This window comes from Lemur catta, chromosome 1, assembly GCF_020740605.2.
Source record: "Lemur catta isolate mLemCat1 chromosome 1, mLemCat1.pri, whole genome shotgun sequence".
Classification (NCBI taxonomy): domain Eukaryota; kingdom Metazoa; phylum Chordata; class Mammalia; order Primates; family Lemuridae; genus Lemur; species Lemur catta.
In genome coordinates, this window is record NC_059128.1 from 274,814,581 (window position 1) to 274,839,887 (window position 25,307).

Below are 25,307 nucleotides of genomic sequence, written 5' to 3' on the forward strand. Positions count from 1 at the left end.
AAGGGCATTCCCCACATAACTGTAATGTAATTTTCACGCTCAGGAAATTTAACATTTAACACACCACTGTTCTCTAATATTCAGTTCATATTCAAATTTCACCCAATGGCTGAAGAGGCTAGAGAACACAGGATGGGCAGCAGCAGGAAGCAGAGGGTTTCTAGAAGAAGTTGTGGCAATGGAGGATCTTGGCTAACATTCAGTGTCTAGTTCCCAGCTTCCTGGGTGTCAGGAGTCAGGGCTGGTGGCGTCAGCGGTGGCTGCCATGTCAGTAGCAGCACCTTCCTGCTCTCCGGTGTGAGGAGTATCGTGCTGTCAACTCCTTAGTGCAGTGGCCACCTCCAATTTTCATTCCTCTAACCTTTCCTGAGATTTGGCTGGCAACTGATTTCCTGTGTTTAATCATTCTCTGCTCAAAATACCCAGAGGATGTTCTTTTTCCTGCATGAATACAGCATCTATCTATCTATCTATAGTAATGTTCTATGTATTTTTAAACTAAATCGTATCATACTGTATGTGTCATTTTATAACTTGCTTTTTCCTTTCAGCTTGGGATTTGGAGCTCTTGCCTTCTAAGTGCATAAAAATATACCTCATTCATTTTCTCAACTTTTTATTTGGGAAAAATTCAAATGTATAAAAACAAACAAGAGTAGTACAAGGAACATCCAAATACCATTCACTGAGATTCATCACTGTTAATACATTGCTGCATTTGCCTTCTCTCTCTCTCTCTTTGCTGAGTCACTTCAAAGTTACATGCAGACATCCTGACACTGCACCCCTGAATACTTCAGTGTGCATCTCCTAAGAATAAGGGCATTCCCCTACATAACCATAATGCAATTATCACACTCAGGAAATTTAACATTTAACACACCACTGTTCTCTAATACTCAGTTCATATTCAAATTTCACCCAATTGTTCCATTGTCATCTTTCTAGCTGTTGTTTTTTCCCCAATCCAGGATCCAGGAAAGATTGTGCATGGCATTTAGTTGTCATAGCTATCATAGCTCCTTAGTCTCCTTTATTCTAGAACAACCCATCCTTTTTTATTTGCCTTTTAACTTTCATGACATTGACATTTTTGAAGAGCCCAGATCGGTTTTTTTTTTTCTGGAATGTCCCTCAATTTGAATTTGGATGAGATGAAGTTTAACATTTTTTGGCAAAAATGCTACATAACTAATACGTCCTTCCCAGTGCATCACATCAGGTAGCACATGATGCCAATTTGTCCCATGATAAGTTTAATCCCCAAGCTATTGACCTTTCTCCATTTGTAATTAAAAAGTAATCTGTGGAACAATGATACTTTTGGACTGTGTGAATATTCCTTTACATTTCATTTAATCATTTAACATCCATTAATGATTCTTTTCAGAATTCATTATTACTACTGTGCTTGCAAAATGGTGATTTGGTATCTCTAAATTGTTTCTTCTACATTTATTAGTTGCCATTCTTCTGTAAAACAAAACTTTCTTTTCCCCCTTCCTACTTTTTTATTTTTTAATTTTTTTTCTTAGTATCAGTACAGACTCATGGAATCTTTTTCAAATCAATACTCTATTATCCATTTCTGTAATTGATCATTTTTATGTACAGATTGTCCCTAATTTGGCCAAGGGAATCCTTTAAAATGGCTCCTGTATACTATTGCTGTGTCCCCAGCAACTTTTTCAGCATTTCTTACTTTCTGTCACAATAAGATGTTCCACACTCACCTTGTATTTTTGCTGCTGTAGCCTCCTCGAATTAGTAATTTCTTCAAGGCCCTATTTTTTGTATGTTTGTTGTAATGGGGAATGGTATCCAGAAACCAAAATTTAGGTGTTGGGTGCACTCTTTGCCACAGGAATGTCATTGTTTCTAGGCCCTTTGAGAGAATAAAGCTAAGAAATATATGTCTTTTTTGTTTGTTTTTGAGGTAGAGTCTTACTCTGTCACCACAGGTCGAGTGCAGTGGTGTCATCATAGCTCACTGCAACCTCAAACTCCCGGGCTCAAGCGATCCTCCTGTCTCAGCCTCCCCAGTAGCTGAGACTTCAGGTGTGCGCCACCATGCCCAGCTAATTTTTGTATTTTTTGTAGAGACCGGGGTCTCACTATGTTACTCAGACTGGTCTCAAACTCCTGGTCCCAAGGGATCCTCCTGCCTCAGCCTCCCAAAGTGCTAGGACTATAGGTATAAGCCACAGCACCCAGCCAAGAAATATATGCCTTAAAAATCATGAGTTTGTACTAATACCTTTAATTCTATTCCAACACCTCAGGCTTCTTTTTCTCCATCCCTCAGTTCTTATTTCTCACTCTAACAACCATGACTTCCAAAAAACTTTCTTGTATTGACTCTTTTGCATGGTCCCACCACATACACGAAATAGTTTCAGAATTGTTGTGCCAATATTATTACCAACAATAAGCCTTCTAAATAAAATTCATAATTTCTTTGCAGTTTTTTAAACTACTAGTGTTTTATTTCTTTCACTAAAAAATCTTAAAATAAATGTGGCAACATGTTCATATTTGTCACTTCCAGATGATAATTACATGAGTGTTCATCATAGTATTCATTCTTTTCCTTTAAAAAATTTTTAATTCAAGTATAGTATGCATATAGAAAAGTGTGCTTATTATAAATAAGTGAATGGCTAAATGAATTTTTGCTAATGGACCTATGTGTATCTGTGAGGGGTGCTTCTCTATGGTAGACATAGAAAAATAGAATTGTTGGGTTCTAGCTTGTGAACATTTTAAGACACATTCCTAAATTGTACTTCAAAATGTCTGTACCAGTTTATTCTCCCACCAACATTATGTGAGAATATCTGTTTGCCTACAGGCATGACAAAACTCAGTATCAAATAACTTTATTTTTTGCCAACCTAATGGATGAAATGACAGTTTCCCAGTGCATTTCCCTTAGTGGAGATAATTTTTTTTGTTCAATTATTGGCCATTTGTTTCCATCTCATGTGAATTACCTGCTTATTTTCCTGTTTTTATATTAGATTGTTAGTCTCTTTGTTTCTCATATTTTTAAGTTGTTGGATTGTTTCATTTTAATACTATATAATTTAACATTGTGATGTGAGAATGTGACTTTAAGCAGTAAGCACTTATTCCAGTATCATTTGTTTATCTATGTAAAAAATGCTCTTCTTGGATTGCCTCTACTACAAAAGTGATTATGTGTTTATACAAAAAAAATTTGGAAAAGCTAGATGCTCATGAAGAATAAGATAAAAATTGCTTCTAATACCATCACCTAGATACAATACTATTAATACTTTACTGTGTATCCTTCTAGTCTTTCTTTTCTTCTAAGACCGACCATTCATTGAAGTACTTTCCCTTTTCCTATGGCTTTGTGATTTTATTCTTAGCATGTACTAATTTTTTAAAATTTAGGATCTTTGAGCCATCCTTCCTGCTTTATTTATTTATCTATGTATGGTGCCTGTACTATTTAAACTGGCTTATGACTGGCTTGATGAGACCTGTACTCTCTGCAAAGCCAGCTCTCTCTCATTGATTTTCTAGGGTCTAGATTGGATAAACAGGACTTTATGCATCATTCCGAGTTGGGATTCTGTTAAATTTAAAATGCATAAAACAAAAAGGCTTCTGCATGTCATTATTCCTGTAACAAATCACATCAGATTTACAAGTGTCCTGTAAATTCTAAAGAAAGGGAGGTCCTCAAATCATTAGTGAGCAAGTCTGGGAAATGGAAGTGGATGGTCTCCTTCCCATTTTTACTAATTTCATGCGTATAAAATATTACTCATATCTTGTCTTCATTCCTTTGTTCCTTCCTTCCTTTCGGGGGGCTTTCATAGGTTCATTCACAAGTTTTAACGCCTAACTCATTTTTTTCATAAGGCCATAAATTCCCCAACCCCACCATCTCCCACCTTAGGGGCTTTCAGGATCCTAACTCTCATCGAGGAGCAGGCTACTGCATGGAAGGTGGGTGCAAACTCCTAAAGTTCCCACCTCTAGTTCTGGCAAGTGAGGAAATTGGGCGTTTCAATCCTGCAAGGGATCCTCCACACTCTAAACTCAAGGTCTTCACTCAGTTGCTTCCGCGTTTCTTTCTCCCAGAGTCAGTGGGGGTGTTGGTATGGACTTACCCTGCTCATGGGAGCTGATCGGTAAATTTTCAGGAATTTTGCAGGCTGGTTGTTAAGCACGGTCATTATTAAAAATTAAATTATATAAACTTACAGTTAAATAAATTATATCAAAACCAAAAACAATAAGTATTCACAACTTCCTAATTATTTTACTACATTTTATCGTTATCCATGCCCTTGAGATTATTTGTGCCTATTGTATCTACAGGGTGGAAGTGCTACGTAGTGCTGGGCTTTGTGTACCTTTCCTCAACTCTGTGCTCTCTCGGTAGCATGAAATTGGTTATGGTGGCAGTATTTACACCTCTGAAATTGGAAAACACTACAAATCAGTTTGATTTATGATTTTCTTGAGTGTGATAGACAAAATGTTAACAGTGCAGATTAAACTTAAAAGTATGTCATGTCCATAGTCCTTACATTATGAATAGTTCCCCAAATTGAGGAAATATTTCTCCAGTATTTGAAAACTATTATTTAATTTAGCAAAGAAGTTGCTTATGTCATTGACTAACAAGTGACATTCTCACACGTATCTTTGTTGTTTAACTTTCCTCTTACTCCTAACGCAAATGAGAGTATCAACCAGCATTCATGCCAAAGCTGTATTTGCTCATTAGCTGCAACCCTGAGTTGGCTTTGAATACAAGAGTTTGGCAAAAATCAACTAAAGTGTTGAGAATTAATTATAATAAAGACTAACATATGTTTTATTATCATTTGTAAATTGTATGCTACATATCCTTTACATAAGTAAAATTTATAATAAACCATGTACATATTTATCTGCATGCCTTTTTTTTGGAGAGTTAGGGGTTAATCTTTTACCAGCACACCACTGGCCAGAGGTGACAAACTGCTAACCCAGGCCAGATTAGTACCACTGGCATAGTTTGTTTTAACCCACACGATGTTATTTGAAACAAACAAAGAAAAAAGCTTAATGGCAGGCCAACTTTTATAAATTACGAGACTTCACATAAAAACCTGGAATTCCTAATTCTCTTGAAGGGTCAGAGCTGGCCCCATTGTATTCTTCTGTGGCAACACTCAGCTGGAGCCGAGCCACTGTGGACCTTCAGGTGAAGTGTTCGCCCTCACTTTGCCACCATCCCACCCCTTTCTGTGGTCCCCCAACCTTGCACCTGAGTGTGAAATGCCATCTACCCCCATGTCTGTGCTGTGGATTTTCTCTGCACTTTATTTATCCCAAAAAAGCACAACCTGAACCACATTTTCAGTCCAGAAACCTGGAAACCTCGAGGCTAGATTTATAACTAAATTAGCTTTCCTTTTTCTATTGGTTCAAGTCCCACTGATCTACAATTATTTTTCAGAAGAATCACTTAAGGTCGAGCATAGTGGCTCATGCCTATAATCCCAGCACTTCGGGAGGCCGAGGTGGGAGGATCATTTGAGGCCAGGAGTTCAAGAGCAGCATAGGCAACATAGTGAGACCCCATCTCTGCAAACAACATATGTGAAAGGGCTCTAAAACTGTTAAAAGCTACCCAAAGAAAAACATTTATAGGCTGCACATAATTTCTAACATCATTTAATTTTATACTTTATTAATAAAAATTAATTTTATTTTTAATGGTAAAATTCAATGTATGACATTTCAGCAACTAATGACAATAAATATATAACTAATCTTTTCACTTACATCTTTCTTGCCTTCCTTTCTCCTCCTTTTTTCACCTTCTTTATCTTTTTCTATCACTTTAATGCTACCTCTGAAGTACAATTCAGTAATGAGGTCATTACATTTTTCTATTAAAATTCATACTTTGGTCTTCCCTTTGGCCTAATTTAAACACTGACATTATGGACTCACGCTAATTAGCCTGAATGGCCAAATCCCCCACCAATTAAGCAAATGTAGAAAATTTCAGGTTATTTCAGTTACCTTACGTTAAGGGTAAGAGAAAAAAATGTGATGAATGTGATCTGAAGTCATTAACTCTAGGACATCCTGTTATTTCATAATCAAACTATTCTTTATCATTATGGTATCATGCATGTAGTAATGTTTCAACCTCACTGCTCTTAACTTTAGACATTTGTACCACAATTGCCATGAATTCTTCTTTTTACTCCACTTTAAAGGTGAGGGAAAATTTTCTTTGTACAATGATGATTATACAAAGAAAATAAAATGATTTGAGTTTTTAAAAATATGTTGACTTGGTTCCTTTTATCAACACACATAAAACCATTCTGTGTTAACCGTGTTGTGTAAAGTGTCTTAACTTTCCAGTCTTAAACTTCCAAATGGAGTGAGCCCTAAAAGTTCTTTTAATTATCTACCTGTAATCTGAGCATTTTTACCCGTGGGAATAATGTTATAAGTGGTTATTAGATTCCCAGGCTAGCCCCTAATGTAGTTAAACACAGTTCTAATGGTATTCGTCTAAGTTCTGATTTCTGGAGCAAGAGGAGAAGGAAGAAGAGAGGGAAGAGGAAATGAGAGAAGAAACAGGGGAAGTGGTAGAGGGGACAAAGGTAGAAGTCTCAAAGAAAGAGAAGAAAAGGAAAGCGAAGGCCTAGAGCAGAAGAACTTTCCCTGGGGTTAGGCCTGGCTCTAAGCAAAATTCTGAGCTACATGTAATTGTTTTTAGTGTCCTTCAATTTTCATTTTTGCTTTGTTTTGTTTCTCTTTCTTCCTTTTTTTTTTGAGGGGGGGGGGGCCGGGGTCTCTCTCTGTCACCCAGGCTGGGCTGCAGTGATGCGATCAAAGCTCACTGCAGCCTCCAACTCCCGGGCTCAAGCCATCCTCCTGCCTCAGCCTCCTGAGTAGCTGGGACTATAGACGCATGCCACCTTCCCCAGCTAATTTTTAATTTTTTTTGTAAAGACAGGGTCTCACTATGTTGGCTAGGGTGGGGGTCTTGAATACGTGGCCTCAAGCAATCCTGCCATCTTGGCCTCTCTAGTGGCACTTTTTATTTCTGCATTCCCTTCTTCAGAACCTTGGTGTCCTCATTTAGTCCTAAGCTCCTGCCCTACCCATACCTGTTTTCCCTCCCCTATAACACACACAGTCTCAAAACTCCCACTTCTCAATGCATCTGTTCTTAGCAAGGTATTTGGAAAATATCAATTCAAGAGAATCTAGTCATTTTGTAAAATTCGAAGTCTCAAAACCTCTGAAATCTATTATTCTCTACTTAGGGGAATTCCGAGCAATGTCACAAAATGAAGCAGAAAAATTTAAGGCAGTATTCTGAAAGAAGATACCTTTCTTGGGGGGTTGTGTTGAGCTCCACTAAGCAGTCCCTGGGTGCATTGCTTTCTCCACTTCTGCTGTGACATTTCTCTGCAGACTTCCAGTTGCAGAGACTTAGCCTCTAGCTGGCTCCCAAGACATATCTCTGGACTGAATCAAGTTGGATTTTTTGGTTTCTTTTTATTTTATTTTTCAAAAGAGTTCACACAGTTGAGCACAGAGCAGAGCGGAGAGAGGTGAGGTGGTTATTTGTACATGTGGCTCTGCTGGGAATGGGGGCCAGGGAGCAAGGTGTGGCTGTGCAGGGATACCTATCTCGTGGCCTTATTTCCAGATTCCTTGTTCAAATTATCAGTGGTTTGTCAAAGTTCCTCGGAGCTGGACACAGTTACAACGTTAGTAAATAAATGTAACAACATAGCTTTTGTTGCTTGGCATTGGGAAGGTTTTAAAGTAAGAAAAGTCAGGAAAGTCGTGGGCAATGCTGGCCACGTTTTCAATGCTATACGATCTTAAGGAGGAGTCCCTGTTGAAAAGAGCCGTATCTAAGAATGAGATGTACATACATGTTTGCCAGCCTTTGTGCAACAACCTGGGCTTCCCTTTGGAGTCACCGTCTGCTCCGCTGTGGACGAGTAAGCTCTGCTCCGGGAAGGGATGCTTGGCCTCCGTGTTGATGCGAAGCCTCTTCAGACCACAAATAGCCAGGTATTCGGCGGGGAGAGTGTTGGTGCTGCACAGGGAAAGCTTCAGGTCCTGCACCAGCGTGAAGTTCAACAGGCGGCCCAGCGCAGACGTGTCTGTGAACCAGATGGTCAGATGGCCGTTGTAGCTGGTTTGCTCGACGGCGAAGGGCAGGACGGTTTTGCAGCTGCACATCAGGTTGGCCAGACTGTAGTCGCAGTCCCGGACGTCGGCAGAGCAGCTGCAGTTCCGAATGGTGTTCTCCCTCGTGAAGATGAGCGTGCTATTCCTCTGGCCTCTCGCGAAGCGGTTGAGCGCAAAGGTGCCCAGGGCGCAGAGCAGAAGGAGGCAGTGCCCGGGAGGTGGTGCCATTCTTGCCCAGTGGGGGCCGGTGTGTTTGTGTCTCCCCTCCCTGAGCCAATTCGCCGGAACTCACCTGCAAGAAAATATGCAACTCTGTTATCACAACCTCTCAGTAGAAAGACACAGCTAATGGAAAAGGAGTCCCCTGAGTAACCAAGGATGAACTTCCCTCTCTTGCAGTTCTCATAAAGACAGGCAGGGCTCGAAGCTCAAGCACGGGGAAAGCTCTTTTCTCAGAGCCTCACCAGGAATGGCAGCCCAACCTCCAAACTCTGCTCATCTGAGGCATAAAACTCCCAAGGATGTCTGCTGACAGTGAGACCAACATGCCCACGAGAGAGCCAGAGCAGACGCCAGAGAGGAGACCTACCGCACACAGGCAGGGATTTGGAGTTATTTGAGCGAGCACATCCTCCAAACATCCAGTTACTCGTCATTAGTACCTGTAAACCCCTTAAACATGCACATGCCCTCCTCCCCCTCAATATCTGACTTCCTGGAATTCAGGAGACAAACAGTTCCTTGTTGGATTCAGCTACCCAAGCACTACCTGTTAAACAACATAGCATGAATACCAACGAAGCATTTAGTTAATGGTAAACTTTAATTTCTAAGTAGATAAATGTGTCCCCAGCCCCCAATTATATTAATCTACTTATGGGTCCTTTTTTCTGGCCTCCTACAAATGTACTATGTAACTGTGTTAATAGACTATGAAAAGACTAGTCATCCACCAATTAAACACAATTATCTTGGTTCATCTACTTCTATGCTAGAACAAATTTTATGAATTGATTTTATCAAGCAATTTATCGTAGGGTTCCAAAGCAAAACCCTATACAAGCACTGCGAAAGGATCCGGATCTAGTAGAGATGCATGCATAATTTAAAGAGCAATGCCAATGTCCAGATTAGTGGAAGTGCCCTACAGTGCCTGGTGTATAATAGATACATGGTCCTCCTTTAGGGTATGATTGGAATAAGATCATCATTGTGGAAGAGGGTACAAGATTTCAGTTTTGCAAAAATCATCGAATTTCCCCTGAATTCCCCGATAATTAAGAGAGACACCAAACAATACAATTCAGTTCACTTCTATTTACTGAACTCCATGGGTGTGGCCAGATACTTGGAATGAGACCTCTGGCTAGGAGGGCCCAGAGCTGTTGGCAGGACCATGCCAGGAAGGGCAGGGGAGCCCCAGAGCAGAGGGTCAGTCTGAGGAGTTCAACACATGTTCAAAGAGTGTGGTAACAGCAGGAAAGAGGCTAGGCAGACACGCAACACTTATGGTGCAAGATGAGCCACAAGATGGCAAAACAAGGCAATAAAAAATCCAAGGGAGCCAAAGCTAAAAATGCCAGGGATTGGGTAGACAGGCAGGAAGCACAAGCCTGTCTGGAGTGCAGGGAGGATAAAAATAAGCTCTCCTGTTATCCTAGCACTCTGGGAGGCAGAGGGGGAAGGATTGCTTGAGCTCAGGAGTTTGAGACCAGCCTGAGCAAAAGCGAGACCCTGTATCTACTAAAAATAGGGAAAATTAGCCAGGCATGGTGGCATGCATGTGTAGTCCCAGCTCCTTGGGAGGCTAAGACAGGAAGATTGCTTGAGCTCAGGAGTTTTGGGTTGCAGTGAGCTATGATGACAACACTGCACTCTAGCCTGGATGACTGAGTGAGACCCCTTCTCAAAAAAAAGAAGAAAAGAAAGAAAAAGAAAAGAAAAGAAAATTAAAAAATTTAAAAAGCCCTGGATCCTGTCCTCCAGGGGTTGATACTCAAAGGAGGAAGACAAATAAGGCTGAATCGAGAAGGGCTCAACTGCACATAGAGCATGGAGAGACAGATTCAATTCTATTTGGGAGACTGGCTAAGGCAGTTTCTGGTGCTCTGTGTTTATTTTGAAATTGGCACAGGATTTTCTTAAAGGATTTATTAATAGATACATTTTGTAATAAAGGAAAGAGCTTTGAGAAACTTGGAGAGCCAGAATTCTCCCTGAACAAGAGGCTTAACTGTTTTAAATAGTGTTAGAATGTGGTGGTGACTACGCACTTAACAGAGAACAGTGAATAATTTATTAATTACAAGATAATTTTAGACAATCAGCTGTCCCAGATTCCACCAGAGGTTTCTGGGACTTCATGTCCCAGTAACCCTGCCAACTCAGAACTAGGAATACTGTCAATACCATTGGTCCACTCTGACCCTAGGCTTAAAGGGAAAGGGAGGGAAGAGCATTTATGCATCAGCCCAGAACCTGGTGAGAAAAGTGTCTGCCTCGTTCTTTCAGGTGCTGAAACTATTTGGAATCGGCACCTGAAAGAGGCATGCAGGGAAGAGGAAAAGGGGTAGGAAGAGAACAGGATATTGGTTTGCTGGAACGTGTGGGACTGGAAGTCCCCAAAACGATTTGTGATCAACTTGCCAATAGATAAGGCCCTGGCTGCACCTCAGGATGGGTCCTGCCTCCCAGACCTCAGGGCACCCAAAGGCCAGAACAAGGAGGCCTAATGCAGAAAGGCTCACGGTGAGTGCACGGATGGGGCAGATATCCCTGAGGACCACAGTGGGAATCATGGGTGTACCAGAAAGGTGCCAGTTGGGTATTTTTCTCCTTCAGTCTACCACGAATTTCTTTCTTTTGGGTTTGTTGAACATAGATTGTGAACACCCTAGTTTCACTATTTATTTATTCATTTGGGGGCAGGTTCCAGCGTGGCACAAGCAGAATGGGGGCAAATATATTACATCGCCTCTGCTTTTTGCAGTGGCTTTGCCTATGGTGGGGGTGAAGTGGGACTTGCATTGTAGTATAGGGGGCAAGTCTCAATGATGAAGCACACAAAAAGTTGGGGTACTGAGAAAATGATGAGTCAGGCCAGGGTGGGTCAGAGGGTTCCAGCCCAATGGGACCCATTGGTGCCTCGTCCCATTGCCAACCTTGCCACGACCATTGTTGTCAATCTTCCTTGTCCAACTTCTGGATTTTTCAAATTCTTGCTACACTATGTTAATTATATAGGAATTTTCCTTTTCTTTTTCTTACTTAAAAACTATTCCCCTACTCAGACATTACCTCCTCCAGGAAGCTTATCATGACATCTTCCACCCCTGGGCATAGTTAGGTGTAGACTTAATACCCCATGCAAATTGTCATTATAGTGATTATCACACTGTACTGTGACTATTAGTTCAAGTGTCTCTTCTACTGGGAAGCTGCCCTTGAAGCAGCTCTTTTCTGGCTTTATGTCACCAGTTTTCAGCACAGTGCCTAGCACATAGCAAGGACTCAAAAAATTTTATTGAATGAATGAAAAAAACATAGTTTAACAAATGTCAGTATACTAAAATTCTTTTGACTGCTAGTTATGGAAATCCAATTCAGGCTGGCTTGAGTGAAAAAAAAAATTGGCTCACTTATTTGAAAAGTCACAGAAGGATTTCAGGCATGGCTTGATCCAGCTACTCAAAAAGAGGTCAGGAATGTCTCTCCATTTTTCAGTTCTCCTGTGTTGGGCTTTATTCTCAGACAAGCTCACACCTTCTGGGGAAAAGATGGTCACTAGCAGTTCCAGGTTTTCCTTCTACCAGCTGAGCAACCTCTAGAGAAAAATGTCTCTTTTTAAATAGTACCAGGCAAAAATGCACTGGTCTTCCTGAGCAATATGCCAAGCCCTGGAGCCAATGAATAGGAGTAGCCACACTGGAAACAATGGACTGAGAGGGCAAAAGGCTGGTTCTAGAAAGAGAAATCTTGGAGCTTTACCAGAAAAAGGCAGGGTAGGCAGTCAAAGCAGTGGGTGCCCACGAGACCCAGGGGGTGAGTACGGCTCCCTTACTTCTCACAGTCTCAGCAAACACTGGGAACCACTTTGCTAAAATACACTCCAAGAGTGGAAGAATATGTCTTATTTTGTGGGATACACACAGAATTCCACATTGTCTCCTTCACTGAAAGACCCCTCACTTTTATTGCCTCAGAATCTTCAAGGATTTTTTCAGGGATACACTTTGGGGACTGCATTTATGAGAGACATCCTTGCTTAGCTCCCCAAGGCCTGGCTTCACAGGGTGTTTCTTGAAATGACCAGAAAGACCCTGACTTTCTTCTGCCTTTAACCCTGGGGCCACCGTTCAGGTTGATATTTGAGGTTGTCTGCCTCTTGTTGGAGCATCTCATCAGTTTCTGGCTCTCTTATTTTCCCCATTTCTTCATTTGAACCTTTTCCCTAACTGCCATTCCACTTTTAAAATAAAAAAAATCACTTCTTATTTCAAGTTAAACTCACTTTTTTTTTTTTTTGAGACAGAGTCTCGCTTTGTTGCCCAGGCTAGAATGAGTGCCGTGGTGTCAGCCTACCTCACAGCAACCTCAGACTCCTGGGCTTAAGCGATCCTATTGCCTCAGCCTCCTGAGTAGCTGGGACTACAGGCAGGCGCCACTATGCCTGGCTAATTTTTTCTATATAGATTTTTAGTTGGCCGTATAATTTCTTTCTATTTTTGGTAGAGACGGGGTCTCGCTCTTGCTCAGGCTGGTCTCAAACTCCTGACCTTGAGCAATCCACCCGCCTCGGCCTCCCAGAGTGCTAGGATTACAGGCGTGAGCCACCGCGCCCGGCCTAAACTCACTTCTGAATTAAATTTTTAATTGCTTTTGATTTTTAATTGCTGTAAGGTTTTGGAGAATGTCACTAGATTTTTCCACAATTATATATTTTTTGTCTTTTGTGTTAAGAGTTCAAAACATCATTATTTATGACATTTCAAATTTGTTTTGGGCAAATGGTCCAAATGCTATCCTCCCACTGACACAGTATCTCCTTACTAGTAATATCTTCTTGTAAACAGAACTAGTCCAGTTTGAAGTATTCCTTTTGGAGCCAAGTGTAAACATTATCTAAATGTTGGGTGTAATCCTAGATTGAGAAGGAATCTGTGTGGAATTTGTTTTGAACTAACTGATGTCTGTATCTGTTCAATTCAGAACTCTTTGTCTTCGTGAAGCTGGCTGCTAGTGTTAATTGCTCTTGCGACTTCGTTAGCTGCAATACAAAAATAATATTTAAATTGACTCTGAATAGTAGTTCTCTTTTTTTAAACATGTCCAGTGATTGAAAGACTCAAAGATTTAATGACAATACACAGTCTTTAGCATCTTGACTGAAAAACTTAGCTGCATTGACACCACCTGAGTTTTTGTCATGTTGCATGAAGCCACTTATTGTGTCTTATGACCCAGCTATGTCAGAGACTTCCAGCGCCCACTAATACCCATGTCTTCTTCTCTCCGTTGGCACACCATTGGACTTCATTTCCAAGCTTCTTGCAGTGAAGTGGTGCCACGTGACTGAGTTCTGGCCAATGGAATATGGTGGAAGATTCCATGGTGGACATAATGGCCCTGGAAGATGATAGAACTACAGATGAAAACTTGAGTCCCTGAATGACTGTATGGATCAGAGCACATCCCTCTCCCTCTTAATGGAGTTTATACGTGATGTAAGGGAGGAATAGACCTAAACTATTCTAAGCCGTGGATATTTTGAAGTTTGTTAAAGCAGTTAGGCTACCCTGACTAATACAGCAGGTGCTAACATTGTTTTGCAATTTATGATTTTTACATCCTCTTTTCTCAAAATAAAATGAGAAATCAACATTTAGAGAACATTTATTGGGTGCCAGGCAATGGTCTAAGTTGTGGGAAAGTATTATTAAAAACAAAGAAGACGTCATCCCTGCCCTCAAGGGACTTGAAATTTACCCAAGGAATTTGGAATGTACTCTGGGAACAAACAACTAGGCAACTAATTATAAGACAAAAGTATTGATAGTGCTTATTAAAGATGCAGATGAAGTGTTGAGCAGGAAGAAATGGGAAGGACTCCCAAAGGGGGCACTCTTTGGGCCACGTAGAGAAGGGGCTGGGGTTAGGGAGGGCAAGACAGTGCAGATATAAGGGTCACCTGAGTAAAATCTCAGAATGACTTAAGTCCTTGGCATGGTTAGTGCAAATCTAAGATGTCTTAGGTCCCAGGAGGCTGGGAACATAGGCAGGACAGGGCTCAATTGTACCTTGCTGGGCAAGCTAAGGGGTCTGGACTTTACACTGGCAGCAATTTGGCTTCCAAACTCTTCTGATCTTCAATAAAAAATTTAAAAACCTCCCCCAGTAGATGTATTTATTTATAAAGGCCGTACATGTTGTCATACTTATATTAATATATTATCTATTTAAAAAAATACACAAACAGTAGAATTTTTTCAAAAATTGAGATGAAAAATAAAGAAAAATTAAAGTTTGGATATTTTCAGCTGTATCCCACTGGCTTGGCTTGCACACGCCCTTTGGTGTAAACACCCTCTTTAGAGGCCCCTGCATGAGACAAAAATGAGCTGGTGAAGGTTTAGAGCAGGGGAAAGCTGTTTAGATTTGTGTTTAAAGAAGATAACACAAGTTGCTGGGTAGAGGTTGACTTGGAGGGGAAGACATCAGAGATAGGACAGTGAGTTCTCAGTATGAGAACAACTTTTCTTTTGTATGTTCTTTGGAAGTTTACACATCTCCGTTTGTTGGCTCCCTCTGACTCCAGGCACTCCAGATCAATGTATTTTCATATCTGGAATCCTCAGGGGGACAGAGAGGACCAAGAGAGTAAGGTTGGGGAGGTGGGAGGAGGACGAGACTCCTTCCCTCCAGCGAGCACGCCCTTGAGATGCCTGCCGGAACCCTCGGAGGGAACCAGTGGCACGGGAAGCAGGAGAGCCCACATGGGCAGCTAATTCTTAGCTTCCCAACACAACTTGCCTGGGCACTGTGCTCCTGGGGACACCCGCCGTGTGCCCTGCCAGCCATGAGAAAAGCACCATTCTCAGAGTCAGGAGGCTCTGGGTGGTTTCATGAGACGGGCAGCAAGCCCAGCTGCAGGCGAGGACTGGTTATGGGCAGGCTGTAAAGTAGAGTGTCTCTCCAGTCCTCGGGTTCACCTTGATGCACTTTCATCTTAATTCCTTGATCATCCGCTCATCCATTCCTTCTAGGTGCCCAATGCCGCAAACCTGCTCTCAGATAGGAATCCAATACCAGTCATTTAAGCCTTAATAGGAATCTAAACCAGCACATTCCTGCCCAAAGGTATGTGTGCTTTAAGCCTTCTCCCTCCCTTGTCCCTTGTTAGAGGGACAGCAAGGATGAAATAGGAGGCATGGGAGGAGTGTGGGGTGGAGACTCCACTGCAGAGCTCCAGAAATGAGTGGTCACCTGTTCCCCTTGTCTATGGCTGTGCAATGTCCCTTTGCATTTAGGTCACAGAGGAACACTGGCCTTTCTGTGTCACGTGGATGAGTTGCTCACAGAGGCACCGTGTGAAGGCTTTAGGTGTAGGATCTTGAAAAGCTCTTGAACAAAAGGATTTTTAGCATTTTTCTTTTCTTTGGCTCTGTTCCATGAATGCACTGCAGGAGGTAGGTTAGGAACACACACTCCGTAAGATGATATCTAAAAGGAGAGGATGATATCCTTGTGGTTTGATATTTCAAAGCTTATAAAGTTGAAAGTTAAGTTAATTTGGGTCTCTCCCCAGTGTTTTCTTACTGTGATATGTGTTGTCTTTTCTTTCTTTTTCACATTCCACAACAGCACACCCCCCCATCCTTGGTATGAGCCACTGAATTTTCACATGCCCTTACAAGTGTCTGATGTTGAAGTCACTGCTCTGCGCATCTCTGTTGGTAAAGATCACTTCCCTGTCACTGTGGCTTACGCAGTTCACTGGGAAAGGCAGGAACTGAGTTCACAGTAATAATGATATGATTGGTATCGTGCTTGACGTATATGTAGGATCTAAATTATATGCTATCATCTGGTATATTTGCTCATCTCGAGAAAGAAGTAACAGTTCATGTCTTTATAAGTTGGAATTTAGGCAACGTTAGCTTCAAGCATGAAGTCTGGGTTTTAAGAGGACATAATTTAAAAATCTTTGTGATTGTTCAGGTTCAACTCATGGTACATAGTTGGACCAGTCAGAGAGCCTTTCTGAGTCTCACTTCTCTCAGTGTGGCGTGGGATGGGGAGCCTACCACACAAGATCAGAGTACAGCAAAGCAAGATGCATGTGATTATAGATACACAGTCTACTAGTGCTATTCACAAGTACTCCCACTACTACGCATAAGTATACTGCAATCTACAGAGTACTACAGTACTACTCATAAACTGTGATATTTTGTAATGTTAGAATTATAATGAAAATAAGAATATATTAGCATGCTCTGTCAGGGCATCCCAAAGATATAAAGATATCTAAAGTAATCAATTCATTTAATGCATTACTTCTATCAAAAATTTCACTAGAGAACAGGCTCAGAATACAGCAAAAAGGCCTCTTTTTGTAGAAGCTGGAAGAGTCGAGGAATAGAGTCCCCAGAAGGAACCAGCCCCACGGACACTTTGACTGTAGCCTAGTCTGACTGATTTAGGGCTTCTGACACCCAGAGATGTAAGAAAATATAGATGTGTTGTTATAAGCCACTCAATTCGTAGAAATAGCAGCAGTAGGAGACTAATACAGAGATTATGAGGAAAGCAAACCACCACATCAAAGCATCCCTTTGGACCAAACCAACTACCCCTTTTTTATTCATGGCCACGCAGCGTTTGCTAGTTGTTCATGTGGCTACCCTCGCTAGACTGGATCATACGCTCTGAGGGTAATTATGTCCCACATTCTATGGACATGTCTTATGAATTGAGGGGGTGACCATCTCCAGGTGGTTATCTGCAAAAGTAGAATTTTTGAAAACGAAAGACGAGTGAAGGTGACATGCGAGGGCCTAGGCAGGCATGGGCAGAAGGATGGGACAGCAGCACTTGTGTCTTCTCAGCCCGAACTGATGCATTAGGCTGAGTCCAGTGGAGCTGCGAGCAGAGGCTGCATGAAGTGTTTTAAAGAACTCTGAGATGTGGGACCCAAGTGGCCCATGCCCAGGCAACAAAGTGTGACACCGGGCGGAGGACAGAGGCATTCTCCCCACTTCTGTACTGAGTAGAGCACAGCTTCAGCACAGTGAGGAATGAGGGACAAGCAGTATCATTTGACCCCTCCTTGAGATCAGACTGGGGCCACCCCTGGACATTGCTCCCTGGTCATCAAATCAGCAGGGAGCCCCACGGCAGAGGCAAGGGACAGTCAACACCCAAGGCGGGGTTGGGGCCAGGAGCCTATGAAAGGACCATTGTGAGCACTGGCAATGCCGACGACTCTCCTTGGGACTCTAAGAAACAATTGGAGAAGACTCTACCTTGTACCCACGGTGGTGGGGAGGAGGCCAGCACCTGTATCAGGTAGGTGGCAGCTCTAGCCAGCAAAGCACAAGCTATTAGTGTTAATTTACTCTTATCTGTGCCCTCTGGCTGGTGGAGCCAGAATCTCTTCAGGCATCAGTTGGATTACTGCTTTGAGATTAAATTAATTTAATCATACAAATAGATTAAGGAGCTTCTAGACTAAGATGAGTAAGAACCAACTAAAAAGTAGATATTTTGTGTTTCAAACGCATTGACTTCAACTGGGTGTTAGTTTCACCTACCATTATAATTTGCTGATGGGACGTGGCCCCCCCTTGCCATTTGTAGGCTGTAGGAGTCAGATTTCTGATGTCTTTTTGCTGATCGTGGTTTCCCCCATCCTTAGCACAGAGGCTGACACATAGAATCACTGCACAAATATTTATATTATCCAAATGAATCCCTGCAGGAGTTAAATCAACGATGCCTGTTATTGATCTCTTACTTTCTCTTTTGCCTTTTACCTCCTAGGGTTGTGGAGTGTTATCACATCAGCAAGCAAAATTCATCTTCTTCTTGAGCACGAATTTCATCATATGGCCAAGTCATGACAGGGAAACCATAAAGAGTTTTTGTGGATGGGTGAGAGGATGGGAGTTTGAGCTTACTCTCCTGTGCCTTGGCTGTGCGTCATCCTTGAAAGCCATTGAGTGACATCTGGCAAAAGTCCCAGGAGGCACCCCTCAACCTCCTGGGACTTTATGAAAAACCTTGTCTAGGTCTGTTGTTGCCTTACAACTTTCCTGGGAATCGATGGAGACATGGATGAAACACACTTGCCTAGGGTGCAAACCATGAGCCCCAAGTCAGGTCCCTCTCATCCCGTGCCACACGCCCTCCAGGGCCTCTGGGAAACACGAGCAGAGGTAGCATAGGCTGGTCTCACAGGTATTTGGGAGCATCACAAACCCAGTTCCCTAATTGCTCTCGCTGGAGGGATTATAACAGCCCCTGCTGCAAAACTCCCTCACAACCAAACATTTCAGAGTCCAGTCTTGCAAAGCTAACTCAGGGAGAGCTTTGCTCAAATTACTGGGCCGATATTATGTGAGTGCAAGGTTGCCAAGGAAAAATGAGTCAGACACTAATCCCTTTGCTAAGAGATGAGAAACAAAAAAGGCTGGCAGGCCTTTACTGTTATAATTACCTGCCTCCGGAACAATAAAAAGGGGTTCAGATCTTCCACTTGCAGTTGTACATTATTACATTCCCATAAAGCAACTTGAACTATTACCTCAAGACATAAGCCTTGTGCCTTTTGCCTTTCATCTGTGTTCAAGTTGGAGTTCCAACCATCAGAGTTTAGAAAAAAATTAGAATTAAAGTTTCCTTAGGAGGTTTTAGTTATGAATATTGGAACCAAAGAACATTGAAACCTTGTTGCTTTCTTAAAAGGTCTTTTAAAGTTTAAAAATGCCTCCAGGGGAGGACAACTCAAGGTGATGTGGGATCCTGGAACAGAAAAAGAACATTAGGTGAAGTCTAAGGAAATCTAAATCATGTTTGGGCTTTGGTTTAAATTGTGTCAATATTGGTTCATTAATTGTGACAAACGTTCCACACTAATGTAAGTCAGTCACTCTGTGGGGGACTCTCTGTACTGTTGTCATGATTTTCCTGTAAACCTAAAACTATTCCTAAATGAGAATTTTATTTAAAAAGAGTGCCCCTGTTCTCACTGGTGACTCTTTGAAGATTAGTGACAACAGCGGAGCTCCAGTAGATAATCTGGACATCACAATTTGGGCTAAACCAAGTGCCGGTGAAACGGTGTCTGGACACGACTCCAGATGAATTAATTCTTCAGACCTCCTGGCCACAGAGAAGGTTCTGGTTTCCTTGATGATCTTGGAGACCAGGCATTTCAGAGATGCAAGTGAGAAAATGATAAGTGATCCTTTTATGGGAAACAGATAAAAAGTGGAAAAGAAGAGGCATCAAGGAATACCATGGGAACAAATCCTGAGGGGTGTGTGTGTGTGTGTGTGTGTGTGTGGTGTCTCAGGGCTTTGTTGTGTTTTCTCATTCTCAGATCTGGACTTGATTCCTTCCCCATGCTGCTTATTTGTTTTTGGGGGATAATTTCTGTTTCTTCTCCACTAAGAAACTACCTTCAGCTACTAAATTGTCTTCTAATCTCTCCTCTTTCATGAAACTTTACTAGGCTAGAGGCTCAGTTCACAGTTCTTGCTTGACTCCAACCTGTCTTGCTTAGAGTGCTACATCAGTGTGCCATAAGATAAATTAACAACAGTTTTCGTAACCACATCTTTTATCATACAGAGTCTAGTACCTGTTTGTGTTAGATGTTTAAGCCACTCCAAAATGCCAGACTTTTGCTGCAGTCACTCCACTGGAACCATTATCATCGGGTTCCCAGTGACTCCCTCCCCGCCACGTGCCAAATGCAGTGATTAATTTCCTGGTCTCATTTTGCTTGACTTCTCACCAGCACTTGGTGCACAGTTGCCTACTCCCTTCTTCTTGAGCAAAGAACTTTCTGTTCTTCCACGACACCACATTCTCCTGGTTGTCTTGCTACTTCAACAGTTACTCCCTCTTGGTTTCTTTGGCTGTCATCTAATCTTATTGCCCTGTCACTTTTGCATGCCCCTGGCTTATGCCTGGCCCTCTTCTCTATGTACATGTCCTCCCTCGATGCCTGCTCATCACTCCATGGACTTAAATACCACCTATATGCTGCTGATTAACTGAGATGTCCCTGGGGTTCATGCTCGTATGTCCAGCATTTTACTGGATGGCTCTTCTTGAATGTCTAGTAGACATTTCTAACTTAACATGTCAAATATACAGCTCTTCCTTCTCAAGAAAGTTCAGGTTCCCACGTTAAGGAGAAATGTTACTGTATCAATAACTTACCATCCCTCAGCCCTGCCTTCTCAAGGCTAAGCTAAATATAGAAAATGGTCATTAATAAGAGGCAACATACTTTAAAGTAAAACACATGAGAGATACATGTAAGTTGAAAACTGAATAACATCAAGAATTCCACATATTTTAAATTTACTACTAATAATATTTAATAAGTACTTCTTTTGTGCCAGGTACTGTTCTAAGTACTTCACATGTTTAATATTATTTAATTCTTACAATAATCCTACAGGCAGATATTATGGCTCCACTTTCCTTTTCTTTTCTTTCTTTTTTGCTGACTGAGCTAGCTGGGCATGGCTCTATTTTCATATGAGACAATGAAGACACAGAGAGGTTAAATAACTTGTCCAAGGTCACAGAACCAGTTAATAATGACTAAAATTTGAACCCAGACAGCCAAATATACTCTAGGGAGTCAGGTGGAAATTACGGTGCTATTTCCTACCCAGGGTCCTGTGTCTACTCAAGTGAAATTTCATGCTTTGTATTCTATTACCGAACTCTGTGGCCTTTAACCTTGAATGGATACAGAAACTTCGTGCTAAATGCTACGGTTTGAACGTGTCCCTCAAAGTCCATACGTTGAAAACTTAACCTCAATGTAACAGTCTTGAGAGGTGGGACCTTTAAGAGATGACTAGGGCACAAGGGCTCTGTCCTCAGAAACGGATTAATGCAATGACTGTGGGAGTGGGTTGGTCATTGTGGGAGTGAGTTCCTGATAAAAGGATGAGTTTGGCTCCCTCCCTCCATCTCTCTCTCTCCCCTTCCCTTTCTCTCTCCCTCCCCCTTTCTCTCTCCCCTTCCACCTAACACTGTGGGATGATGCAGCAAGCAGGCCCTCCCAGATGCAGGTCCCTTGACCTTGGACTTCCCAGTCTCCAGAACTATAAGAAGTAAATCCCTGTTCTTTATACATTACTCAGTCTCAGGTATTCTATTATAACAGCACAAAATGAACGGAGACACTAAATGAGAAAGGAACAAAAAGAATCCCTGGGTTCTATTATACAGAACATTTCAGAAACACTTTTTTTTTTTAAAACAGGAACATTTATAAATAAGTTGAAATTCATAGTCAGAATAGAGGCCAATCTGACCCCAGGGCGACTTCTGCTAGCATAGGCATGGAATGCGGGCCAAAGAGTGTCTCAGCGTGCGAGCCACTACAAGTCCTAACTGAAATACGTGGCTACTGTACCTTTCTACTTGACACAGATCCTTGCAGAAGTGAATTAACCAATGGGTGCAAACCCTGCAGGCTTTTCCCTTGAGTGACTTGGTGTACGCTCGGTTAACTGCGTCACTGGGGTTCAAATCCATAGCTCTGCACAGCTGCCCCTGGTCCCCCGCCCACAGGACAGTGAGGTCTGTCTGCTCTCCCCACTGACTCACTGGCTCCCACAGACACCAACACAGACACGAGCCACTGGGCACTGAATTTTAAAAGCTGATAGCATAGTAGCTTTAAGCAATGAAAAATATCGGTGTGGAAAAGAAAGTTGGGAAATCCAAGTGAGTTCTTGAAAAGCACTCATTTCCATAAATACTTTATTGAAACTGTTATTTTCAGAAAATGGCCCATTTCTGTCAGAAAAAAATTTAATAAGAAGTCTTTTCTTTTCTTCCAAACATATTGCATTATTCAGTTTAAAAAAAAAAAGGTTAGAAAACTTCTCAAGGATTGAGCTTTTCAGTAAAAAATATTCAAACAACTGAGGTCTGTTTTTTTGGTATGTTTTTAAAGATGGGACTTTTATAAATATTATGCACAATGTTTTTGAAACATTTCCTTTCCCTAATATACACCAACATACTTTTTCCTAAAAACTTTCCAAAAACATGCTTATTAAACAATGAAATATATGCAGGAATGTGTATGGTCTACTAATTTTGAACTAAAATATCTCCCTCTTTTGCTACACTGTTTATCAGATTTTTTCTACTTTTGAATAAAATACCAATTTTTTTTTTAAAAAAGTGAACTATCTAGTCCAAATGTTAATGCTCATCTAAACTTAGTTTCTTCTTCTCTTTCTTTGTTTTCTAGTAAGTAAACTCTATAAAGCCTAGCATGTAAATAGGCAAAAAATATAATATTATCAAAAGATAAAAACAGAGCCAAGAAATAATATAAGCAGATGTTTTGAGAGTTCCCACTTTTCTTTGTTTGAGATCACAATAAGAAAAAGAGATGTGATACATATCTCTTTTATTTAATTGTTATTTAGCATTGAAGAGCAACAGTATAGCCAGATGTTTTAAAATAGAGGCAAGAAGCTCAGATTCTATGGAGATATCTGTTATATTAGCCTCAAGTGAGTTTATCTATTTAGGGTGTAAATGAGAAGATCGTTTCATTCTTTGCTAATGCACTGAAAAGGTTTCCTTTTAGAGGCAGGATCTCAGTAAAGAGCAATTCATATACCTGGAAGCCTAAAAAAGTGTTTTGTAGTGAAAACCACCCATCTGTGTACATATGTTCAGGAAATGCAAATGCAACAAGAAGGAGGTGACCCTGAGAGCGGCTCTTCAAACCATCCCAGTTCCTGCCATGCAGTAGGAATTCTGAAGCTATTAAACACTGTCTGTCAAACTAGACATGCTTTTTAAAAAAGAAGAACAAAGAATTTACTTACATCTCGGAGTTCCACGGCGAGGCCTTGCCTCTCTGCTGGCAGACCTCTGCCTGGCCACTGATCTTTCACCCTGGCTTGACAGCTGGTTTAATCTGCGAGTGGAGTCGGGTGGAATGCGTGGTCTTGCACTTGCTGTTCTTTTCCGTCTTCAGAGGGCCAGCGGCCTGGTCATTTCCATGGCAACCAGGAGGAAGTGGCTGGCCTACCAGTTTCCTTAACCACAGGCAGGAGAGAACCTGCCCTGGCAACTGCTGGCCACTCTTTTGGGATTCTAAACTGGGAATTTTCTAGAAGAAAGTGAGGAGACTGCTGCTGTAGGCTGACCCCAAAGGATTGACACAATTGGAAGAAATTCTATTGTAGCAGGAAATTGAATGGATTAAATGTAGAATGTAGAGACTCCTTGATACTTTTACTTTCATAATTTGTTCCACTCTTTTCAGGCTGTTGAATTGTTACTTAAGGCAAATGTCTGCACTGTGTTAAAAAAGTGTCCTATTGTGGTCGCTCCAAAGGGAAAATGAACTAATTTCAACTCCCAAGATGTAGTTGTGTTCTGTCTTTTTTTCAAGTTCAATTTAAAAAAAATATATCAGAAGCCACAAAACAGATAAATATGTAAAAAATATTCTATATACATTAACTGATGTCTTAGTCCATTTGGGCTGCTATAACAAAATGCCATAAACTGGGTATCTTTATTGATTTTTCACAGTCCTAGAGATTAAGAAGTCTAAGATCAAGGTGCTGGCAGATTTGGTGTCTGGTGAGGGCCCACTTTCTGGTTCATAAATGGTGCCTTTTAGCTGTGTCTTCACGTTGTGGAAGGGAGACCTATGATCTCTTGAGCTCCTTATAAAGGTACTAATCCCATTCATAAGAGCTTCACTGTCAAGACCTAATCACCTTCCAAAGTCCTCACCTCCTAATACCATCACATTGGGGATTATGCCTCAACATATGAATTTTGGGGAGATGCAATCATTCAGTCCTTAGCAACTGATGAGGACTCACTAAATATGGCAGAAGTGAGTTGGACGGTGGTGATGGAGGAAAGTCTCATTAATTAAAAACACTAGGGGACTAGAGCAATTGATTTGTAATTACTTGGATACAGATTATCTACTATTTTATTTATTTATTTATTTTTATTTTATTTTATTTTTTTTTTGAGACAGAGTCTCGCTCTGTTGCCCAGCTAGAGTGAGTGCCGTGGCGTCAGCCTAGCTCACAGCAACCTCAGACTCCTGGGCTCAAGTGATCCTACTGCCTCAGCCTCCCGAGTAGCTGGGACTACAGGCATGTGCCACCATGCCCGGCTAATTTTTTCCATATATATTTTTAGTTGGCCAAATAATTTCTTTCTATTTTTAGTAGAGACAGGGTCTCGCTGTTGCTCAGGCTGGTCTTGAACTCCTGACCTCGAGCAATCCACCCGCCTCGGCCTCCCAGAGTGCTAGGATTACAGGCATGAGCCACCGCACCCGGCCTATCTACTATTTTAAAGAAGCGAGCACTTCCCTAGGGAAATTCATTCATTCATTGATTATCCATCCAGTGAATCCTTACCACACACATGCACTGTGCCAGGAGATTTAAAAGACACAGAGATAAATGTCATGTTTTTTGTATTTAAGGAAGACAGAAAGGGCAGCTATATAAGTTGATTGGGAGAAATGTTTGAAGTGAGGTGCAAATATAATATATGGGAGTCTTAGAGAAGTTAGGGCTACCTTTTCCCAAGGATGTTGAAGTCTTTGTGGAAAGGGAGTATTTTATCTGGGCCTTAAAGGATGGCCATAAAGGATGGCTAGGATCTGGGTGGTCAGATATAGGGGGAATAGACAATAATGCCTTGTGGAGTGATTCTTTGACCACTGATAGATAAATCCCTTCTCCTCTTCCAGCCCAGACAATTCCTACACACATGGCTTCTCAGGTGGCCCATGGTATCAAGGAACTCCACAATTAAGAAAATTGCTGGAGCAAAGGTTTGGA

At 41.5% G+C, this 25,307-nt stretch overlaps 1 protein-coding gene across 1 annotated transcript; it reads right to left on the bottom strand.

Moving 5' to 3' along the window:
• Positions 1 to 7,537: 7,537 nt before the first annotated feature.
• On the bottom strand, positions 7,538 to 23,490 carry C1H21orf62 (chromosome 1 C21orf62 homolog). The gene is made up of 3 exons (XM_045540559.1): positions 23,310 to 23,490; positions 13,701 to 13,830; positions 7,538 to 8,497 (listed from the first exon to the last, which is right to left on the bottom strand). Exon 3 carries the CDS (start codon positions 8,431 to 8,433, stop codon positions 7,774 to 7,776), a length of 660 nt encoding a protein of 219 aa, XP_045396515.1. The 5' UTR covers positions 8,434 to 8,497; positions 13,701 to 13,830; positions 23,310 to 23,490; the 3' UTR covers positions 7,538 to 7,773.
• Positions 23,491 to 25,307: the final 1,817 nt, after the last annotated feature.

Bases quoted from the DNA above. Each gene is read 5' to 3' on its own strand.
- C1H21orf62 (XM_045540559.1), bottom strand. From the start codon at position 8,433: ATGGCACCACCTCCCGGGCACTGCCTCCTTCTGCTCTGCGCCCTGGGC.